This window comes from Ailuropoda melanoleuca, chromosome 20, assembly GCF_002007445.2.
Source record: "Ailuropoda melanoleuca isolate Jingjing chromosome 20, ASM200744v2, whole genome shotgun sequence".
NCBI lineage: Eukaryota > Metazoa > Chordata > Mammalia > Carnivora > Ursidae > Ailuropoda > Ailuropoda melanoleuca.
The window spans coordinates 9361866-9383099 of NC_048237.1; the positions used below are offsets into that span (position 1 = coordinate 9361866).

Consider the following 21234-nt stretch of genomic DNA (forward strand, 5'->3'; position numbering starts at 1 on the left):
GAGGCAGAGGGAGAGGGAGAAGCAGACTCCTTGCTGAGCAGGGAGCCCAGTGTGGGACTCAATCCCAAGACCCTGAGATTATGACCTGAGCAGACGCTTAACTGACTCAGCCACTCAGGTGCCCCACAATGTGACTTATTTTATTGCAACAAATACTCATTAAAGAATATTTGGGGAAAATCCCACAAAGAAATGAAATAAGAATAAAATAGAATCCACTTGAGATTCTCTCTCTTCTTCTCCCTCTGCCCCTCCCCTGCCACATAGTGCATCTCTCAAAAAATAAATGTTTTAAAAAAAGAATATTTTGGGAAAAAAACAGAAAAACTCATATTTCTACAACCAAAGTACCCCACTATTAATATCATAGAGTAGTTCTTTACTCCATTATTTCAACAGACAGGGTAAAACAACATCTGATCATATTGTACCAAAATTTTTCTTCCTTATTGGTCTTTATATATTTTAATAGCTACATAATATTCAAATTAATGGAAATAATTGCCAGCTTGATATTCTTTTTACTGACTGGCATTAAGGTTTTGTTCACAATTTTAGAATTACAAATGTCTCTAATAAACATCTTAATGAAGAAAGCATTTGCAGTGCATAAAGATTACTTTCTTAGAATAGAGTCCAAAAAATGGAATTACAAGGTCAAAGTGCATTACCATAACTCTGGATACATACTTCCCCAACTACTTTTCAAAAGGGTTAAACCCCATAGCAGAGTATGCCTATTTCACCATGGCCTTGCCAGAAACTCACCATTTTTAAGAGATACTGTTCCAGAGATTCAACTGTAGCTAAGGGTTCCATCTTCAACATCCTGCCAGTCCTGTCTATCAATGCAGTTTCACCAGGTGCACGTTCCAACCGAAATCTTAATCTTCTTGTAAGTATCTGTACAAAAATGATCAAACTGCTTGAGAGAGTACCTTTACTCTTAGAACTGTAAAAATGAGAAACATTCTCAATAGTAATTGAAAACTATAAGTTATAGTATAACCACAGAAGAAAGATCAATGTCTGTTTTCCATTAAATTTGTTTTAAAAAAGGACCACTGGGAGCACCTGGGTGGCTCAGTCAGTTAAGCGTCCAGCTCTTAACTTTAGCTCAGAGAGTGAACTCAGGGTCATAAGATCAAGCTCCACATCAGGCTCCACGCTCAGCACGGAGTCTGCTTATCGCTCTCCCTCTCTCTTTCTCTCTCAAATAAATAAAATCTTTATAAATAAATAAATACATACATACATACACACACATAAATAAAATTTAAAGGGACCACTGAACAAGTGATACTGGTTTTCAAGAAAGAAACAAAGTTAACAATGTACTTAGAATTCCTAAACAACTTCAAATACACATGGCTTAAAGAAATCGTAAAACACTATAACAGAAATATTGCATTCCTTACAAGCGTCAATTTTCCATGTAAGTTATGAAAAATAGCTAATTATTTAGCTAATTTATTCCTTTATTTTTTTAATCATTCTTTTTTTTTTTACGATTTTATTTATTTATTTGTCAGAGAGAGAGCGAGCGAGCACACAAGGAGGGGGAACGGCAGGCAGAGGGAGAAGCAGGGTCCCTGCTGAGCAGAGAGCCCAATGGCGAACTTAATCCCAGGACCCTGGGATCATGACCTAAGCTGAAGGCAGATGCTTTACTGACTGAGCCACCCAGGTATCCCTAATTTATTCCTTTAAAGATAGAATATATTAAATAATCTATGGCTGATAAACTTTTTTTTTAGGCAGGCTGTATGCCCAATATGGGGCTCAAATTCACAACCCTAAGATCAAGAGTCACATGCTCTACCAACTGAGTCAGCCAGGCACTGCTATGGCTTATCAACTTTTAAAACTACAAGATAGCTTCCAATCCAATCCATTTTATTAAGCAAATATGAAACTAGCAATTTTAAGTAGTTTGATTGCTGTTTAAATCTTCACTATTTCCTACAGATACATAATCAAATACTTATATGGGCATATGGGTAGCAGTTTAAACTGCAAAACTACTGGAGGGCACATCACCAGCCTTCCTTTCTTTTATCTTGCACAGTCTCCTAAAATGGGAAGTACATAATAAAAGATGTTGATGCTCCTAGAACTGTACAAGCAGGGGAATTTCCAGTCTTTGAGACTAATCTCTGCATCATTTACTTATCAAGGATAAAGCCTTGGGGTACCTGGGTGGCTCAGTCGGTTAAATGGCTGCCTTTGGCTCAGGTCATGATCCCAGGGTCCTGGGTTGGGCTCCCTGCTCAGCAGGAGTATACTTCTCTCTCTACCCTTCCCTCCCCTCGCTCATGCTCTCTTTCTCACTCTTTCTCTCTCAAATAAATAAAATCTTTAAAAAAAAAATGGAATAAAGGGTGTACTGGGGCGCCTGGCTAGCTCAGTCAATACAGCATTTCACCCTTGATCTTGGGGTTGTAACTAGGAACCCCACATTTGGCATGATGATTGCTTAAAAAATAAAATCTTTTAAAAAAGGGGAGGGGGGAATGTGTCAAAAAGCCCTTGATCCTCTTCATAATTCTTTCCAAAATAAAACACAAAGTAGATCTCAACATCATGTTATATGTAATTCCATGTCAGGCAAACTAACATACTTGAACTCCCTGGACAATTTCTCTAGTCTGGGAGTCTACTGGTTTTGGTAACATTACTGGGTTGTTGGGGGGAATGGCAAGATTTTTGCCTTGAGTAGCCATTGTTTTGGCAAATACAGATTCTTAGTCACTTAATTAAAGGGTCTATTTAAAAGAAACTATTCTGGGGTGCCTGGGTGGCACAGCGGTTAAGCGTCTGCCTTCGGCTCAGGGCATGATCCCGGCATTATGGGATCGAGCCCCACATCAGGCTCCTCCGCTATGAGCCTGCTTCCTCTCCCACTCCCCCTGCTTGTGTTCCCTCTCTCGCTGGCTGTCTCTATCTCTGTCAAATAAATAAATAAAATCTTAAAAAAAAAAAAAAGAAAAGAAAAAAGAAACTATTCCATGCAATGCAATGCAGGAGAGATTGGATAAAGCCAACATTCAGGCAAGATAACGTATAAGGAAGACTAAGGTAACCTACAAAAGATACAATAAAGATCTGGATTGGGACAGTCATACAAAGAATATTTGTTTTGTCTATTCATATCTGGATACCAGCTGCTAACAAAAGAATGAATGTGAATGTCAAACAAAAAACATTTAGGAAAAAACAAGCTTTTTGTAAAACCTATGACAGATTTTCTAAAGAATCAATAGGAACAGCTAAGGAGGGGCGCCTGGGTGGCTTGACAGTCATTAAGCCTCTGCCTTCTGGGATCAAGCCCTGCATCAGGCTCCTCCACCGGGAGCCTGCTTCTTCCTCTCCCACTCCCCCCTGCTTGTGTTCCCTCTCTCACTGGCTGTCTCTCTGTCAAATAAATAAAATCTTTAAAAAAAAAAAAAAAAAAAAAGGAACAGCTAAGGAAAGCCACCTGGTTTTAACAAATGACAAAAAGAAAGCAAGAAAAAAAATTGTCCTTAAAATATTTTCATACTTTCTCATCCACTGATACTCATAGGATGAAAGGATTTAACTCATAATTCTAGAACAAAAGGACCCATTTCATTTCCTGCCTTTTCTACTGATAAAGCATCTTTTCCCACTTACCATCAACCAAATATATGATTTCTTACATTTAAAAAAACAACCAAATGGCACTAGGGTTACAGTCTCTAATGAGTAAGCAGAATTGTTATTTAATACAACATGAAACAAACTCTGTTCTTGTTTTTGTTTTCTTAAGCAAAGCGAAAGACTGCTCCTAAACGCACTCAGCAATAGTAGCAACTGCATTTTTCACGGTTACCTGCAGGTTATATGTGGATCCAGGTGTATCATACAAATGGAGAGGTAGACGTTCAATAGACTCTAGTACAGCTATTAACTTCCGAATTAATGCAACTGCTGGTCGACTATGAAGAAAAAATAATTAGGAACGTTTATATAAATTTATAACCAAGTTCATACAGAAACTGCATTAACCAACCTCATATAGACCCCTACACTTTGTTTATGAGTCCAAAGAAAAGTTTAATTTTGTATGAGACTACATCTAAGCAAACAAAAATACTCTCATAACTCAATTTCCGTCACTCAAGAATACTTCATTTTACTTATAAGACTTTTATCAATCACATTCAAAGTAGACATATATTTTTTAAAGTTTAAACAATTATGGGATGCCTGGGTGGCTCAGTAGGTTAACCGTCTGCCTTCGGCTGAGGTCACGATGCCAGGGTCCTGGGATCAAATCCCACGCCATCAGGCTCCCTGCTCATCAGGGAGTCTGGTTCTCCCTCTGCCCCTCACCCTGCTCATGCTCTCTCTCTCTCAAATAAATAAATAAAATCTTCTAAAAAAATGCTTTAAAAATCTTTTCCTATAATTATACATTTAAAATGTAAAGCCACTTTGTTTACTGAATTTAAAAAGTCCCTATTTTGTGTATAAGCACTATATTAGACTATTTTAAAGGAAGTATACCAACTTTCAAACACTGCAAACATCAAATTAAAAGAAATTTAGTGATTTACCTTTCATCATCTTCATTTTCACTAAAAGCTGTTTTAAAAACATTTATTCTTTCTACCAGTTGACTACAGTCTTGTTTCATATCGAAATCCATGGTCTAAAAAAAAATTAAAAAGGTACCAAAAAAAACCAAAAAACAAAACACCATTTTAAGGCTGTTACCAGAATTTATCAAAAACACACATTACAAAGACAAATATTAATAGATTATTACAAAATTAATAATATGATCTAAGTAAAATCATTATTTTCTTTCAATTAAAATTCTTTTTACTATATAACTAGTAGATGACAGCTAATATACAGATTTTTTACTTCCTGAATGTTATATAATGTGCTAAATCAGCTTTTCCCAAAGTGTAGTATGCAAGGTGATTTTAGATTATTTACAAATGAACATTTTCCATTTTAACAATATTACGTACTTTAGTTAGTATTAGAAAAAATGTAACTGGTATACCAAAACAATTTGTGATTTCACAAATATCACTAAGTGATATAATGTGATATATCAATATTATTTTAATAAATGGAAATTAGGCAAATGGTAAAATTAATGAAGGGAATATACAACTTATAGAAGTTAAAGTGAATTTTAAGAGTGTACTACCACATTTAGTGATTGAGAGCAAAAATTAAAGTGGGAAGTAGAACTAAAATAGAAGAAAACTTTCATTTTTTATACTTCTGTTAGAATTTGTTATAAGTACATATGGTATGTTTCATTAAAATAAAGATTTTTTTTTTAAATAAAGACTTTTATCACAATAAAGAGATATTAAAGATAGACTAAGTTGAAGAGAAACATAAGATTATTAGCAAATACTTGTCAAATAGTCACAGTAACTTCCTGAACAGTCATGGCTCATAAATTAATTTTATGCAAATAATTTAAGTACTTAAGAAGGTCTATAGACTAACTTCATTTTATGAAGAAATCAGAGCAGTGAATAGTGTTAAAACATAGGCTAAAGTAAGTGTTTTGTCAAAAAAAAAATCTAGAATAAATTCTAATTGGGAAACTCAAAAATCTAAAAAGATGCAATTACTGGATTGAACTGGCTCAAACTAATGATACAACATAAAGGAAAGGCCAGAGAAATTATAAATATTAACATTTATTACCTCAGTTTTTAAATATTTCTTGACAAAACAAATACTGCTTTGCCAAAAATGTAGCTACAAATAATTGTTAGAACTATAGTCTGTTCCGTACTATTTCATAAACTTACATTGTTTAAAACAGTAAGAAGTGCTTGCACCAATCCACTACTGCACATTTCATATGGTGAAATTGTGTTTTCATCCTTCAGAAGTACAATTAGATTTTCTAAGGCTGTCTTCATTAAATCTCTCCAAGTGTTCTCACTCTCAATACACTAAAGGAAAAAAAAGTTTTAATGAAGACAAAAATGACAAAAAAATAAACAGGTCTTAACATACTTAATTTATCACATCAATTACCAAGAAAATAAGTCAGATATTAAATAAGAAGAGGAAGTTCAAATTATTAATGTAAATTATATATACTCTACGAGGGTCAGGAAACAATTTTTTTTAAGAGAGTGAAGGGGTGAAGAGGGGCAGAGGGAGAGGGAAAGAGAGAATCTTAGGCTCCTGGCTGAGCACAGACCCCAATGCAGGGCTCAATCTCGCCACCCTGAGATCATGACCTGAGCCAAAATCAAGAGTCAGGATGTGTAACCAACTGAGTCACCCAGGTACCCCATGCACAGAACATTTTATAAAGGGACAATTATAAGTATGTCAGGCTTTACAAGCTATATCGCCTCTGTCACACCTATTCAACACTGTCCTGCAACCACACCACCATTACATTTTTATGTAATTTTCATGTATCAGAAAATACTACTCTTACTTCTGATTTGTTTTCGACCATTTAAAAATATAAAAATCATTCTTATCTCACAAAGCCATATAAAAATAGGCGGCAGGCCTAATTTAGCCCATGGGTGATAATCTGCTAACCCCTAATCAATACCCAGAATAAAAAGGATAAAGGGGGAAAAACTAAACCAAGATCAATGTGTGTCATAAAATCTAGAGGCTAAATAACATACTTGTCTATTCGTATGAAGTTCCCAAGATGACTCTAATTGAGTTGCTATGTTTCTAAGTGTTACCACTACTCCACGAGGCATGCTTTCAACAGCTTTAAAGTGGTCGTCGTATAAATCTCGAGCCATGGTTCGTACCTACCAAATTAAAATTACAAATATGAATTTTCACAATAGTTTGAACAAATCTCTTTTACCTATATATAAATGTGCAACTTTTTTTTTTTTTTAAAGATTTTATTTATTTGACAGAGATAGAGACAGCCAGCGAGGGAGGGAACACAGTCAGGGGGAGTGGGAGAGGAAGAAGCAGGCTCACAGCAGAGGAGCCTGATGTGGGGCTCGATCCCATAACGCCGGGATCACGCCCTGAGCCGAAGGCAGACGCTTAACCGCTGTGCCACCCAGGCGCCCCCTAAATGTGCAACTTTTAAATTAAATTTTTGTACCATTACCAACTTCCAAAAAATGTTGCTACTTCTACTCATGTATGTCAAAAGGTTCTAACGGCTGAAAAAGTACTCTAGTAGATTTAAGCAATATCAAATAAAAGAAATCATAATCTTAATTTCTGGTTATTTAAACTTTGTATTCATATGCAAAGAGGAGCTTATTTCATTTAAACGAAATTTAACAACCTGTAAAAAATTAACTTTGCTTTTTTTAATAAAAGTAACCAATTAGAAAATAAAAACAAGCAAAAAAAAAATAAGCCACCTATAACTCAATCAACCAAAGTTGAATCTTTTTAACTTTTTAAAAAAACTTTATTTAAAGACCTACTTGGCTTTATCCAATGCCATGAATTAGGCAGCTTTCCATCTAGTACATAGAAAGGAACTCCTCCAGAGTTGAACCTTTTAATAGGGTTCAACTTTAGGTTTTACTTTAGGGGTGCACTTGAGGTTTTATTCTTTTTTCCATTTATATTATTCACACAAAGTATAAATGACACTATATAATTTTATATATTTAATCGTAAGGAGGATGACTGCAGTTGATTTTGACTAGTCACCTCTCATTTAAATTAATGTTATTTGAGACTTTCTGCCACTGGAGCCATGGAGGAGCAGCAGCCATGGCTCTGTACTACCCCACCGCCGTGGGCCTCAACAAGGACCACAAGGTGGCTAAGAACAGGAGCATGCCGAGGCACAGCCGCTGCCTTGAGCACCTCACCAAGCACACCAAGTTCGTGCAGGACATGATCCGAGAGGTGTGCAGCCTTGCCCTATACCAGCAGTGTGCCATGGAGGTGCTCAAGGTCTCCAAGGTCAAGTGCACCCTCAAGGTCACCAAGAAAAGAGTAGGGACACACATCCATGCTAAGAAGAAGAGAGAGGAACTGAGCAATGTCCTGGCAGCCATGAGGAAAGAGGCAGCCAAGAATGACTGAACCCCTCCCCCTTTCTGGAACTTGAAAAAAAATTAAAATTAAAATTAAAAATAAATTAATGGGTCCCAGGCTTGGGTATGATAAAATTCAGGAAATATAGTCTTTAAAAATATTTGCCTAGGGGCGCCTGGGTGGCATAAGCGGTTAAGCCTTCGGCTCACGGCATAAGCGGTTAAGCCTTCGGCTCAGGGCGTGATCCCGGCGTTATGGGATCGAGCCCCACGTCAGGCTCCTCTGCTATGAGCCTGCTTCTTCCTCTCCCACTCCCCCTGCTTGTGTTCCCTCTCTCTCTAGCTGTCTCTATCTCTGTCAAATAAATAAATAAAATCTTTAAAAAAAAATAAAAAAAATAAAAATATTTGCCTAAATAATGTAAATTTAGGACTTATGTCATTTCATTTAAATCACAAACTAACCTAGCGTAACTCTAATGTAACAGAAAAAAATTCACTCCTGAAAATGAATTAATAGTACCTTTGCATTCTACTTTGGTATGCCTTTCAGAATTAGGAGGAAAGTAAGCTCTGAATATTAGACCACACTTAAGATACTACCCCTTTATAAAATATATTAATAAGTGAAAATGAAGGTTAAAATTAATAGTTAAAATTACTTTTACCTAAAACCAGTATATTTTGATATGTACTACTTTCATACCCAAGAATAGCCACGTGGTCAATGAGTTACTACTAACTTTAAGAAACAGAGTCAATAGTCATATATTCTTTAAGAATATGAAAATATAGGACTGAGACTATGTTCTCCTTGATTTACTTTACTTCTTTTCTTCTGTATCATGAAATTTCAGTTCCTTCTGAGTCTTAATTTGGTTGGTTAATACGACCTATCAAGAATTATAAGAAATTCCTGAGATGGCTCAGTGGTAGGTTTAGAAACAATTATAGCTGATCCTCATTATTTCAGAATTCTGTATTTTTGAGGTCAACTACACACTAGAATTTATTTGTAATCTGCAAATCAATACTTACAGTGCTCTCAACAGTCACTTGCGGACAAGAACAATGCAACAACACATGCACGTTCTCGGGTAAGGTCAAACAAAGTGAACTCTACCTTTAAACAAGTGTCATACTTGTGTTAGCTCTCTATGAACAAGTGTCCACCTTTCCACACTCAATTTTGTGCCACGTTTTTAACACTTCTGTGGTTTTGTTGGTGCTTTCACTGTTTAAAATGGCCGCCAAACTACTGCTGAAGTGCTGCCTAGTGTTTCTAAGCACAAGTAGGCACAGCATGTGTCTTATGGAGAAAATATGTGTGTTAGGTAAGCTTCATTCAGGCATGACGACAGTGCTACTGGCCACAAGTTCAGTGTTAACAAATCGATAATACACATCAAACATGGTGTCTTTAAACAGAAAGACACACCAAATAAGGTTATGTATGGATCGGTTACAAAAATGTGACCAGAGCCTCAAAGGAACCTAACCCTGTATTTCCCCTAAGAGCAATGGTTCAGTATTCACGGAAGCTTTACATAACACAACTAATGTGAATAACAAAAATGGAATGTATTTCGTTCCAGTTCCTTTTAGCACCTAACAGCTATCTTCAATTGAGATTATTTCTTCCTCAAATGCCCGTAACATACCCTGAATTAGAAAAAACTTGTGACTTCACATTCTCTTAAAAAAAAAAAAAGAAGCAATCACAAAATAGTATATATAGCTATAGAGATAATATCTATTTGTCTAAATAAATAAATAAAGTATTTCTTTTCAAGGTCTAGCATCTGGAAGTATCTTTAGGATGGGCCAATGCATTAACAAATAGAAATAAACATCAACATGTTATATATAACTGCTCCACATAAAACCTATTACTACTATTTCAAGGCCAAAGCCATAAAAAACACAGTGGGCCCTCAATCTCAAACACCTAAAAGCATCCTTCACATACTGTATGAAAAAGTATTCCAAATCATTGTAGGTAAAATAAAATTTCTGCCATCAGAAAATACTGAATCTAATTATGAGATTATTTTCTCTTTTAAAAATGAAAAATAAAAGGCAAGAATCAATATAATAAAGACAGAAATATACTGGCTGATATTTTTAAGTAATCTCCACATCCAACGTGGGGCTCGAACTTAAAACCCCAAAATCAAGTCACATGCTCTATGTACCGAGCCAGTCAGGTGTCCCTTGGCCTTATTTTTTCAAAAAAAAACAATGCATACTTAATGGATAGAATTTAAAAATTATTACTGTGATTTTGAAGGTGGAGTCAGTAAACACTTCCTCCTGTATCTTTTTTAAACAGTTATTTCACCTAAGATGACCTTTAAAGCTAAGCATCAAAATATCTGAATCTAGAACCAGGCATTCAAGTTGTTTTAAAACTAAGTATTAAACCAGGATTGTGAAATATAATGATCTATTTTCAATCCCACTATATCACTAAAAACATTACTACCAATAATAATTAAAGCATGAGTTCACAGTTTTTGTGATATTAGCAAGTCAGAAATTTAAATTTTATTGTCTTACAAATTTTAATTGTTTTAATGTTTGTGTTAGCATGTGTATAAAATTTTAAGTAAATGTGTTTGTACTGTGGAACATAATGAGCACAGAAAAACAAAATATGTTAGATTAGGGTAATCTGTGTTATATGGCTCAATTTTTTAAATGCTTCCAATATATCACTGAAACCTTACCATGTCAGTATGAACGCCAAAAAAAATAAAAAGCAAATACCATAAATATACCTTTTGCTTTGTTTTTTCTAATTTAGATTTCAGTTTTCTGCCTCTTTTACCGGTCCAACCAGTCACAAATTCTGAACCTTAAAAAAAAAAAAAAAAAAGAAAAGAAGAAAGAAAAGGGCATTTGACAGAATTTATTTTATTGTAATTTAAGATACTCATTTACTCTTACATGCTAATAAACTTAAATATTCTATATAACTTACCCAGAGATGTTTCTGCAGTAAACGAATGTTTGGTTCCTCTATTAGATTCAAACACAAAACCAGGTAAATCTTCTTTCAGTATTGTTGCTTGCTGACCATCTGAGTTATGAATAGCAATTTCTCCCTCTTTCAAACAAGTTAGTGACCAATTTCCTACAGTGAGTTTAGTGGGTCCTGGTGCTGAGAGTATAGGCTGACTTGAAGTAGATGGCTTTACTTGGCCTCGAGCTCTTTGTAACTTCTCTAAGAATTCACTTCTGCTTTCTATAAAGACAACATGATTATTTTAAAACCTCATTCTTTTCAAATATTCCTCTTTTTTATAAAAAGAGAACTACCTGTTAGAGTATCTATTTTATATAAAAAAAACTTAATTAGCAGTTTTTTTCTCTGGTGTACTCTCACTGGTTTGATATATTAGGTTCAGACATAAAAGCAATCCTACAAGCTTAATTTTTTAAAGTAAAAGCCTTCTGGAAACGATACAACCTGAAGAGCTTCACACATAAAATTCATCATTACATGAAAAGAGCTAGCTTTACCTAAAACATTGGAGAGATTAAAAGTAGGTAACAGTGCTATTCCTTGTCTCAAGCAATAAAAAGACATTTCTTAAATGCTTTCATGGTACAACAGTTTTTCTCTGTTGAGATTAAATAAATTGACCATATGATCATCAAAAATGTGCTATTTCTATAACCATGCTAGCAAAAACAGTAGCAGAAAAACAAATCATCAAAATTACAGAAACTTGTAAAACATTTTAAAAGAAACAAAATATTACCTGAACTATCCGATCCACCTTCAGGACTACCACTTGAATACATGGTGGCTAGTTTCCCATCCAAGATAAATCGGAACCATCCATTACTGCCATTAGATAACTCCAAGGCTGCTGCATCACTCCATATATATAAGCAGTCCCTTCCCCTGATGATTGACCAGTCTCTCCAATGATATGGTTTACCTTGCTGCAATTCTTTAGCATCCTCCTGTGGTTCATCTTCCTAAATGTGTAAAATTATTCAATGAAACAAGGAAAATAATATCTATTTCAAATACAGGTTTTTAAAAATATGTCCGTGTATCAAATTTAGAACCAAAACATGCTGAACTTATATTTAGTTGCCTATAGTTTAATATGAATTTTTTTTTTCCCAAAGATTTTATTTATGTGACAGAGAGACAGCCAGCGAGAGAGGGAACACAGCAGGGGGAGTGGGAGAGGAAGAAGCAGGCTCCCAGCGGAAGAGCCCGATGTGGGGCTCGATCCAGGAACACCGGGACCACGCCCTGAGCGGAAGGCAGACGCTTAACGACTGTGCTACCCAGGTGCCCTTAATATGAATTTTGATTCAACTAATTACCTATAGCGAAATCTTACAAGTAAGTCCTAAAAATGTTAAGAAAATCACATAAATGGGGCAGCTGGGTGGCTCAATTGGTTAAGCGACTGTCTTCGGCTCAGGTCCTAATCCCAGGGTCCTGGGATTGAGCCCGCTTCTCCCTCTGCCCACCCCCAACTTGCGCTCTCTCTTGCTCTGTAATAAATAAACAAAATATTTAAAAAAAGAGAAGTCACATAAATAATGACCTAAGTTATAACACTTTCAGGTGTAGTGATAGAGGCCAACGGGTTCGGTCTACATACAACTGTCTAATTATCCCCCCACTTGTGCTGTCCCTCTAATGGATTTTTTTTTAAATCATTAAAAAAAAAAAAGGTTTTTGAGCATGTTTAAAAGAAAAGACAATTTGTAAACACTGTTTTCCTAGCCTGACATCCTGAAAAATTTTATTGTGTTGACAACATTTAAATACTGAGAGTACTCATCATAAACATATACGAACTTGGTATTTGTGTATGTGCATGTGTGTATCGTAAAGCACTTTGTTTCTTTTTTTTTCCCCCAAGATTTTATTTATTTGAGACAGAGAGAGAGACAGCATGAGCGGGAGGGGCAGAGGGAGAGGGAGAAGCAGACTCCCCGCTGAGCAGGGAGCCCAACACAGGGCTTGATCCCAGGATGCCAAGATCAAGACCTGAGCCCAAGGCAGGTGCTTAACTGACTGAGCCACCCAGATGCCCCTAGGTAAAGCCCTTTTGAACCTTATAAAAACTTATTATACTTTAAAAAATATTTTTACTATTTTTTGAACATAAAAACTGAAGTACTTAGCTTCTAACATTAAAATAAGATTGTAAAATATGGATTATAAATTTCTCTAAACATAAGTACTTGTACTCTAGGCCATGATAGGTGAATAAGTATCAAGACTTGCTTATCCACTATAAACAATGGAAAGCTAGACAGAACATGTAAAAAAGTGTTTTCAAACACTGGACGATATGCAATACAGGACTGTGATTCCCCCAGAAAATAGAAACAAACAAGGTAAGCCCCTTAGTCCCAGACACAAATTTCTGGCTAATGTCTTAAGAAGAGGGAACACAAAAAGAGTCCAGCAGTATGATTTCAGGAAATAGAGATCTGTTTGAAGAGGCTAAAGCAAACAGAATATATGGAGGATGAGTTCAGGATTAGGGAGCCAAGTGAAAAAGACCTCTATCTGCAAACTGGTCCCCATTAGTCTCTAACGAGTACTAGACCACTCATTTCTAGGGTGATACTCCATAAGGTTGAGCAAAGAATAAATGGAAAATAATAAGGTGAATAATTCCCAGATATCACACAAGGTGGTCAGACAGTTGAATTCCAAATGTAGAAAAATTTCAAATTTGATAAGAACTATTATCCCACAGATCAAAGAAAATTAAACAACCCTGAGCAGGGACGGACACTCACATGTGCACACATACGTAAGTACACCAAGCACAACAAAGCAAAGTCAAATTGCTTAAAATCGTAAGAACGGCCAGAGGAAGAAAAGATGTTGTTAGAAAAGATGTATGTTTGGGCGCCTGGGTGGCTAAGTTGGTTCAGCGTCTGCCTTCAGCTCAGGTCATGATCCCAGAGTCATGGGATCGGCTCTGCATGGGGCTCCTTGCTCAGTGGGGAGCATGCTTTTCCTTCAGCCTGATGCTTCCCCTGTCTGTGCTCTCTCTCTCTCAAATAAATAAAATCTTGAAAAAAAGAAAAGAAAAGATCATCCTTTCCTCACTGAACTGCCTTAGCACTTTGGAAGAAAATCAACTGACAATGTGTACTTGGGCCATTAACCTATCTTTATACCATTACCACACTTTCTTGATTACTACAGCTTTATAATAAGGCTTCAAATCTACTGGTGGATGCCCTTCAACTTGTTCCCTTTCAATGCTGCTTTGACTATTCTAGGTCCCCAGAATTTTCATATGAATGTTAGAATTTTCTTGTTAATTTCTACAAAAAGACTTGCTGGGGGTTTGTAGATCCGTAACATATTTCTTTTTAAGATTTTATTTAAGGGGCGCCTGGGTGGCACAGCAGTTAAGCGTCTGCCTTCGGCTCAGGGCATGATCCCAGCGTTCTGGAATCGAGCCCCGCATAGGGCTCCTCCTCTGGGAGCCTGCTTCTTCCTCTCCCACTCCCCCTGCTTGTGTTCCCTCTCTCGCTGGCTGTCTCTCTCTGTGTCAAAAAAATAAATAAAATCTAAAAAAATAAAAAATAAAATAAAAAAAAATTTTTTTAAAAAGTGTCCAACACTTGGTTTCCACTCAGGTCACGATCTCAGGATCATGAGATCGAGCCCTGTGTTAGGCTCTACGCTCAGCACAGAGTCTGCTTCAGATTCTCTCTCCCTCTGCCCCTCCTACTTGTGCTCACTCTCTTTCTCTCTCTCAAATAAATGAATACCTTAATCTTAAAAAATCTTAAAGAAGTTTTTTAATGTAATCTCTCTCACCCCCCCATTCCCCCTCTCAGGATTCTACAATTTACAACCCATACTCTATCATTCTTTCAAAAATATTACCATTCCATCACTAATATATAGGAAGCATTCACTAATTTAGGACTAAATCAGTGCAGGAATCAGTAGGGACAGATTAGGTATATTTTAAATTTGCAATCTAAGGCAAGAATTATCAGTGGATACTGAAATTCCTGGATATACATTTAATGAGTAACAGCATATTACATAGTCTGCCCACAAATCACTCATTAATTACAAAAGCAAAAAAGAGTAACTCTATGATAAAGAAATCAGACAGAGGGCGCCTGGGTAGCTCAGTCTGTTAAGCGTCTGCCTTCGGCTCAGGTCATGATCCCAGGGTCCTGGAATTGAGCCCTACTTTCAGTTCAGTGGGGAGTCTTCTTCTCCTTCTACCCGTCCCCCCTGTTCATGATCTCACTCTCTCACACTCTCTCTAATAAATAAAATCTTTAAAAAGAGAAAAAGAAAAAGAAACCAGGCAGAGATAAACATAATGAAGTGATCCACGTTAACATCATCCGTAAGAAAGCAGACACCATGTGCCTCTAAGAGAAGGCACATTATGCACTGAGAAAAACATAACATCCCCTCTCTCTGTAGTCTTCCTGCTAAAAACACATAACCTGAATCTACGCACACAGAAACACAAATGCAAAGTAAGGGTCACTACCCAAATTAACTGGTCTGTCCTCTTCACAAATGCCAAGGCTATGAAATAAAAAGGCTGAGTTCTTACAAACATAACTAAATGTAATACATGCTCCTGGATTGGATTCTGGACCAGGGGGGAAAAATGCTACTAAGGACAACAGCAAATTTGAAAATGGTCTTTGAATGAGATACAGTTTTATATAAATAAATACTAACTTTCCTGACTTTAGGATGTCTGGGTGGCTCAGGTGGTTAAGCATTTGCCTTCAGCTCAGATCACGATCTCAGGGTCCTGAGAATCAGGCTCCCTGCTCAGTAGGGAGTCTGCTTCTCCTTCTCCCTCTGCCTCTCCCCTCTGCTCATGCTCTCTCTCAAATGAATAAATAAAATCTTTAAAAAATAAATAAATAAAAATAAATTTCCTGACTTTGTTAACTATACCAGGATTTGTAGAGAATGTCTGGTGTTTTGGTGAAGTTTTAGGTTGTTAAAAGGGCACTACGTATCCATCTTCTGTCAAATAATATTCAAGTAATATTTTGTTTTGTTTGCTTTCTTGCTTTTAAGTAGGCTCCAGGCCCAGTGTGGAGCCTAACATGGGGCTTGAATTCACAACCCTGAGATCAAGACCTGAGCTGAGATCAAGAGTCAGACACTTAAAATGACAAAGCCACACAGGTGCCCCTTAAAGATTAAAGATTTTGGGGCGCCTGGGTGGCACAGCGGTTAAGCGTCTGCCTTCGGCTCAGGGCGTGATCCCGGCGTTATGGGATCGAGCCCCACATCAGGCTCCTCCGCTATGAGCCTGCCTCTTCCTCTCCCACTCCCCCTGCTTGTGGTTCCCTCTCTCGCTGGCTGTCTCTATCTCTGTCAAATAAATAAATAAAATCTTTAAAAAAAATAAAATAAATAAAGATTAAAGATTTTATTTTTAAGTAATCTCTACAACCAACATGGGGTTCAAACCCACGACCCCAAGATCAAGAGTTGTATGCTCTATCAAATGAGCCAGCCGGGTGCCCCACAAATAACATTTCTTAAATGTACACACACACACACACAGCGTCTGGGTAAATAAAGTAAATGGGGCAAAATGTCAACTAATTAGTGAATTTATAAAGAATATTCTGATACTCTATTTGCAATTTTTCTGTGAGTTTTAAATTTCATCAATAAATTTTTTTAAAGTAACCAAATTTTGCGGGCGCCTGGGTGATCAGTTGGTTAAGCGCCCAACTCTTGATATTGGCTCAGGTCATGATCTTGGGGTTGTAGGATCGAACCCTCAATCAGGCTCTGCGCTCAGCACAGAGTCTGCTTGAGATTCTCCCTCTCCCTTCGACCCTCTTTCTTTCTCTAAAATAAATAAAATAAAAATAAAAAACCAAATTTTAAAAAATTATAGTACTACTTTATACAGCCATTATTTTATCAAAAGGCATCGTAAGTTAAAAATAGATATCCTAAAAGAAACTCTATTCCTGATAACACTGCAATCAGTATCACTCACTTTTTCTGGTTTTGATTCCTCTTCATTCTCATCATCAGAGGAAGGACCTGCCAAAGTTGACACTTTGCTAATTACACCAAGTCTGGCTAGCTGATCCAAAAAAATATCACCACCTTTATCTACCAAATCTCTTATGATTTGCAAAGCCAGCAAGTGGCCATCATCATCATCCTGAGGAAAATAAAAAGGAAATTAAGGGAAAATGATAAAAATAAGTTTAGTTGCATGAAGTAGACAAATGCAATAATTTCACAGACAAAACGATTTATTGAAATTAGGACAAAAATTAAATTATTTTACTAACCATTGTCTAAAGGGAATTAAAGCTATAGGAGTTTCAAAAAAGATAAAAAAAAATCTGACCTCTTGATCAAGGACAGTTGCAGTGATTTCCACTAGTACTGTAGGCAAATTGTGACCAACATCAGAATCACAAACTTCTTTTAAGAGTGCTTCAGAACAAAAATGAATCATTTTTCGAATCAGAGCAAGACTTGCCTTCCTTAAAAAATAAATAAATAAATAAATAAATAAATAAATAAATAAATAAATAAAATAAAGAAAGGAAGGAAGGAAGGAAGGAAGGAAGGAAGGAAGGAAGGAAGGAAGGAAGGAAGAATGAATTAATTAATTTTAGGAAGCCAGGAAAAGAACCTAAAATAAAACAAAATGCAACTATACATTAAATGAAAATATCCAATAGTTAAGTTTTATATACTCTGATAAAAAGTAAACTAAAATGAAAGTATACAAAAAAAAATCAGACAATACCAGCACCAGCTTATGTTCATTTCTTTAAGCAATTTCACTTATTTTCTACTGTTAAAATAGTGAACTCATTAAAACTGAAATTACTTTTATACTTTTCTTAAATGTGCTATTCTACCTTACACTTAACAGTATGACTGTTAACATGTCATGATAATTTTAGAAAATCAGGTAAAGATTAATGCAATTACTAAGAAAATAAATGGTATAAACTGTAACGATCTTAAAATTTCCTATAAGCCAAAACACAGAGCTCTAACTTAAAACACCTGGTAGTTTATATGGAAATCAGATTTCAAATTAAGCACTTTTGTCCTTTGTCAAATTTAAGCCCATGGTCCTTATAACTATGATCTCATATAAACGAAAGTAAGACATCCTAGTAATCCCATGCCCCTAAATATTTCCACTGTTAATTTGGCATGCCTCCTTTTCCTTCTATACTCATCCACTGCTTTGCTTAGAACATAGATACTCAATAAAGTCATACAAACTAACCTCAGTTTTATAATAAGGAACTTGTTCTTCTAAAGTAAAATAAACACACATCCATACACATTTAAATTATAATAGACTAAAAGGAGACTGGTCTATGACGTAAAAGATAGCAGCTCATTTAACACATATTTTCTGAGCTATATATAACAATATCCTAGGCACCGAGCTGCGACACGTATTTCTACAGCATGTGGTCCCTACTTGATGTATATCATAACTCTCTTTAGCTGAAATTCGTAACACTATACAGTCTTCAAGTGAAAAAAGCATTTGATTATAAATTCAAGTACGTTATAGAAAACGGTAGGCCAGTGGAGTGCAATCTGCTCTAACAGGATTAGTTCCGATTTTTGTTAATGGCTATTTATATTCAGTTGTAAAATCATTATTTATATATAATAGTTTTATATTGTCATTTATTTCAACTGAAACAGCATAAAAATGTTTATATATTGTTTATCTATCTGTTACTATCATTCTAAGCCATTATGAGCCAGGAATCCTTTTATGTACTTTAAAAACATTACACTTCATTTAATCCATACACACCAAATCCTATGAGGTGAGTTTTATTAGCTCAGTTTTACACATGAAGAAAGTGAGACAAAGAAAGGTAAGTCTAATAAGGTAGGCTGCTAAGGGCTACTAAATTACAGAGCCTAAATTCAAACTCATTTCTTAACTGGTACATTATATATAATATTCAGAACATAAAATTTTCCTTTTTAACACTATTATAAACGTAAATTGTGAACATTTAATTTACAGACTTATCTATTATGAATAGCACTACTTTGTGGAAAGTTTTATTTCAGCAGAAGGATTCTTGGGTCTAGAAGTCTAAACACTTTCGTATGTACTGAATGTATATCAGTACTAAATCCATACTTGGCAAACCGATTTTTTAAAAGGCTATTAAGCAACAACACAGATGACCTTGAGGGTACTAAGCTTAGTGAAAAAAAGCCAGAGAAAGGCAAAACACTGCATGGTATCACATGTGTGGAATCTAATAAAAGTGAACTCACAGAAACAGTAGGAAAGTAGTTGCCACAGGCTGAGGGTGAGGGAATTCTAAGATGAATAAGGTCTGAGGGCCTAACGTAACACACGATGACTGTAACTATTAACATTGTATTGTGTAAATAAAATGTGCTAACAGACGCCTCGGCGGCTCAGTAGGTTAAGCGTCTGCCTTAGGCTCAGATCATGATCCCAGCGTCCTGGGACTGAGTCTGGTATTGGGCTCCTTGCTCAGCGGGGAGCCAGGTTACCCCTGTGCCTGCTGCTCCCTCCCTCTCTCTGACAAATAAATAATCTTAAAATTTTTTTTAAATAATAATAATAAAATACGCTAAGAGAGTAGAACTTAAATATTTGTTCTCACACACAAAAAGGCAAACATGTGATGTGACGGATGTGCTAATTAACTAGATGGGGAGAATCCTTTCACAACATATACATATGTGAAATCACCAAGATATACACCTCAAATATCCTACGATTTTATGTCAATTATTCCTCAGTAATTACACCTAACATTTTTCCATGTTAGTTTCTTGAACACTATGCCATAATAACATTGGCTTATTTACTTAACTGGCTCTTATATTTTTACCAAAAATTTGTGCTCTTTTAAAAAATAGTGCTCTTTGTGGGGGCGGCGCTTGGGTGGCTCAGTCATTAGGTGTCTGCCTTCAGCTCAGGGCCTGATCCCAGCGTTCTGGGATCAAGCCCCGCATCAGGCTTCCTGCTCAGCCTGCTTTCCCTCTCCCACCCCCCCTGCTTGTGTTCCCTCTCTCACTGCCTCTCTCTCTGTCAAATAAATAAATAAAATCTTGAAAAAAAAAAAATAGTGCTCTTTGAGACACCTGGGTGGCTCAGTTGGTTAAGTGTCTGCCTTTGGCTCAGGTCATGATCCTAGGATGCTAGGATCCTGGGATCGCGTCCTACTCGGGCTCCTTGCTCAGGGGGAGCCTGCTTCTCCCTCTGCCTGCCACTCCTGCTTTTGTGTGAGCGTGCTCTCTCTCTCATTCTGACAAATAAATAAAATCTTTTTTAAAAAAATAAGAATTTAAAAAATAAAATATAGTGCTCTTTGCATAAAGAAAATATTATCCCTTGGTCACACCTGCTAACAAATAAATACCAATCTGCAGGCATTATTTATTTGGACTTTATATTATTTATTATGACTTTATATTACTGGCTGTGAGTAACATTATTTCTGAGAAGTGGCTTCTCAAACTTTTACATAGACTAAATTTAAATGACAATCTAGATAAATCTGAAATAACAGTACTACCACAAACAAGCTTTGAAAGTCACTCTTCCCATCAAATTCCAATAAATATTCAAGAATATTTCTTTTTGTTTTCCTAAGGTTTATTTATTTTAAATCCACCTAGAATTTGTTTAAATATACAATATAAAGGACTAAATAAATCAAATCATTACATTGCGGACTTTTAACTAATACAATTATATCTCTATAAAACTGGGGGGGGGGGAAGTCTTGGAACAACCAGGTTTTTACACACTACTCCACAATTAAAACTGCTCTCCTATGAGGCAAGGCTGAATACTGTGTTCTTTTTTTTAGTAGTTTACACAGCCAGACACCATGCAAAGGTAAAGTCTTCTCTTTAAAATGCCTACAACGGATGGTATGTAAGTTTGTTCATAGCGTATCATTCATTAAAAATAAGAAAGAAAATTGCAATCCTGTTTTAAAGCCTTTACTAATCTACTGTCTGCCTTTCAGTTCCTTTTTTTTTTTTTTTAATTTATTTATATGCCAGAGAGAGAGCAGCAGGCAGAGGGAGAAGCAGGCTCCCCGCTGAGCACAGAGTCCGATGCGGGACTCGATCCCGGGATCCTAGGATCATGACCTGAGCCAAACCCCTAAAATATTAGGCATAACCATGCTAACACTTAATACATTT

General features: G+C 36.1%; 2 protein-coding genes and 1 non-coding gene across 9 annotated transcripts in view; 2 read left to right on the plus strand and 1 right to left on the minus strand.

Moving 5' to 3' along the window:
• HECTD1 (HECT domain E3 ubiquitin protein ligase 1) overlaps positions 1 to 21234 on the minus strand; it is an 89669-nt gene that overhangs the window by 31364 nt on the left and 37071 nt on the right. For all 7 annotated transcript variants that reach the window (XM_011224054.3, XM_011224052.3, XM_011224051.3 and 4 more), the window contains 10 exons: positions 17387 to 17525; positions 17024 to 17194; positions 11771 to 11993; positions 10987 to 11250; positions 10784 to 10860; positions 6660 to 6794; positions 5811 to 5957; positions 4581 to 4675; positions 3854 to 3959; positions 769 to 903 (listed from right to left, as the gene is read on the minus strand). In XM_011224054.3, coding sequence (XP_011222356.1) covers positions 769 to 903; positions 3854 to 3959; positions 4581 to 4675; positions 5811 to 5957; positions 6660 to 6794; positions 10784 to 10860; positions 10987 to 11250; positions 11771 to 11993; positions 17024 to 17194; positions 17387 to 17525 — 1492 coding nt within the window. The remainder of the gene's footprint in view (positions 1 to 768; positions 904 to 3853; positions 3960 to 4580; positions 4676 to 5810; positions 5958 to 6659; positions 6795 to 10783; positions 10861 to 10986; positions 11251 to 11770; positions 11994 to 17023; positions 17195 to 17386; positions 17526 to 21234) is intronic.
• Positions 7735 to 8055, plus strand: LOC105237311 (60S ribosomal protein L36-like). Its single transcript, XM_034648521.1, has one exon. The coding sequence runs from the start codon at positions 7735 to 7737 to the stop codon at positions 8050 to 8052; it is 318 nt and encodes a 105-aa protein (XP_034504412.1). The 3' UTR covers positions 8053 to 8055.
• LOC117797342 lies at positions 20861 to 21004 on the plus strand. The gene has a single exon (XR_004622271.1). It is a non-coding gene; the product is annotated as a small nucleolar RNA SNORA15 (small nucleolar RNA).

Excerpts from the sequence above, each read along its gene's own strand:
- LOC105237311 (XM_034648521.1), top strand. The coding sequence starts at position 7,735 with ATGGCTCTGTACTACCCCACCGCCGTGGGCCTCAACAAGGACCACAAG.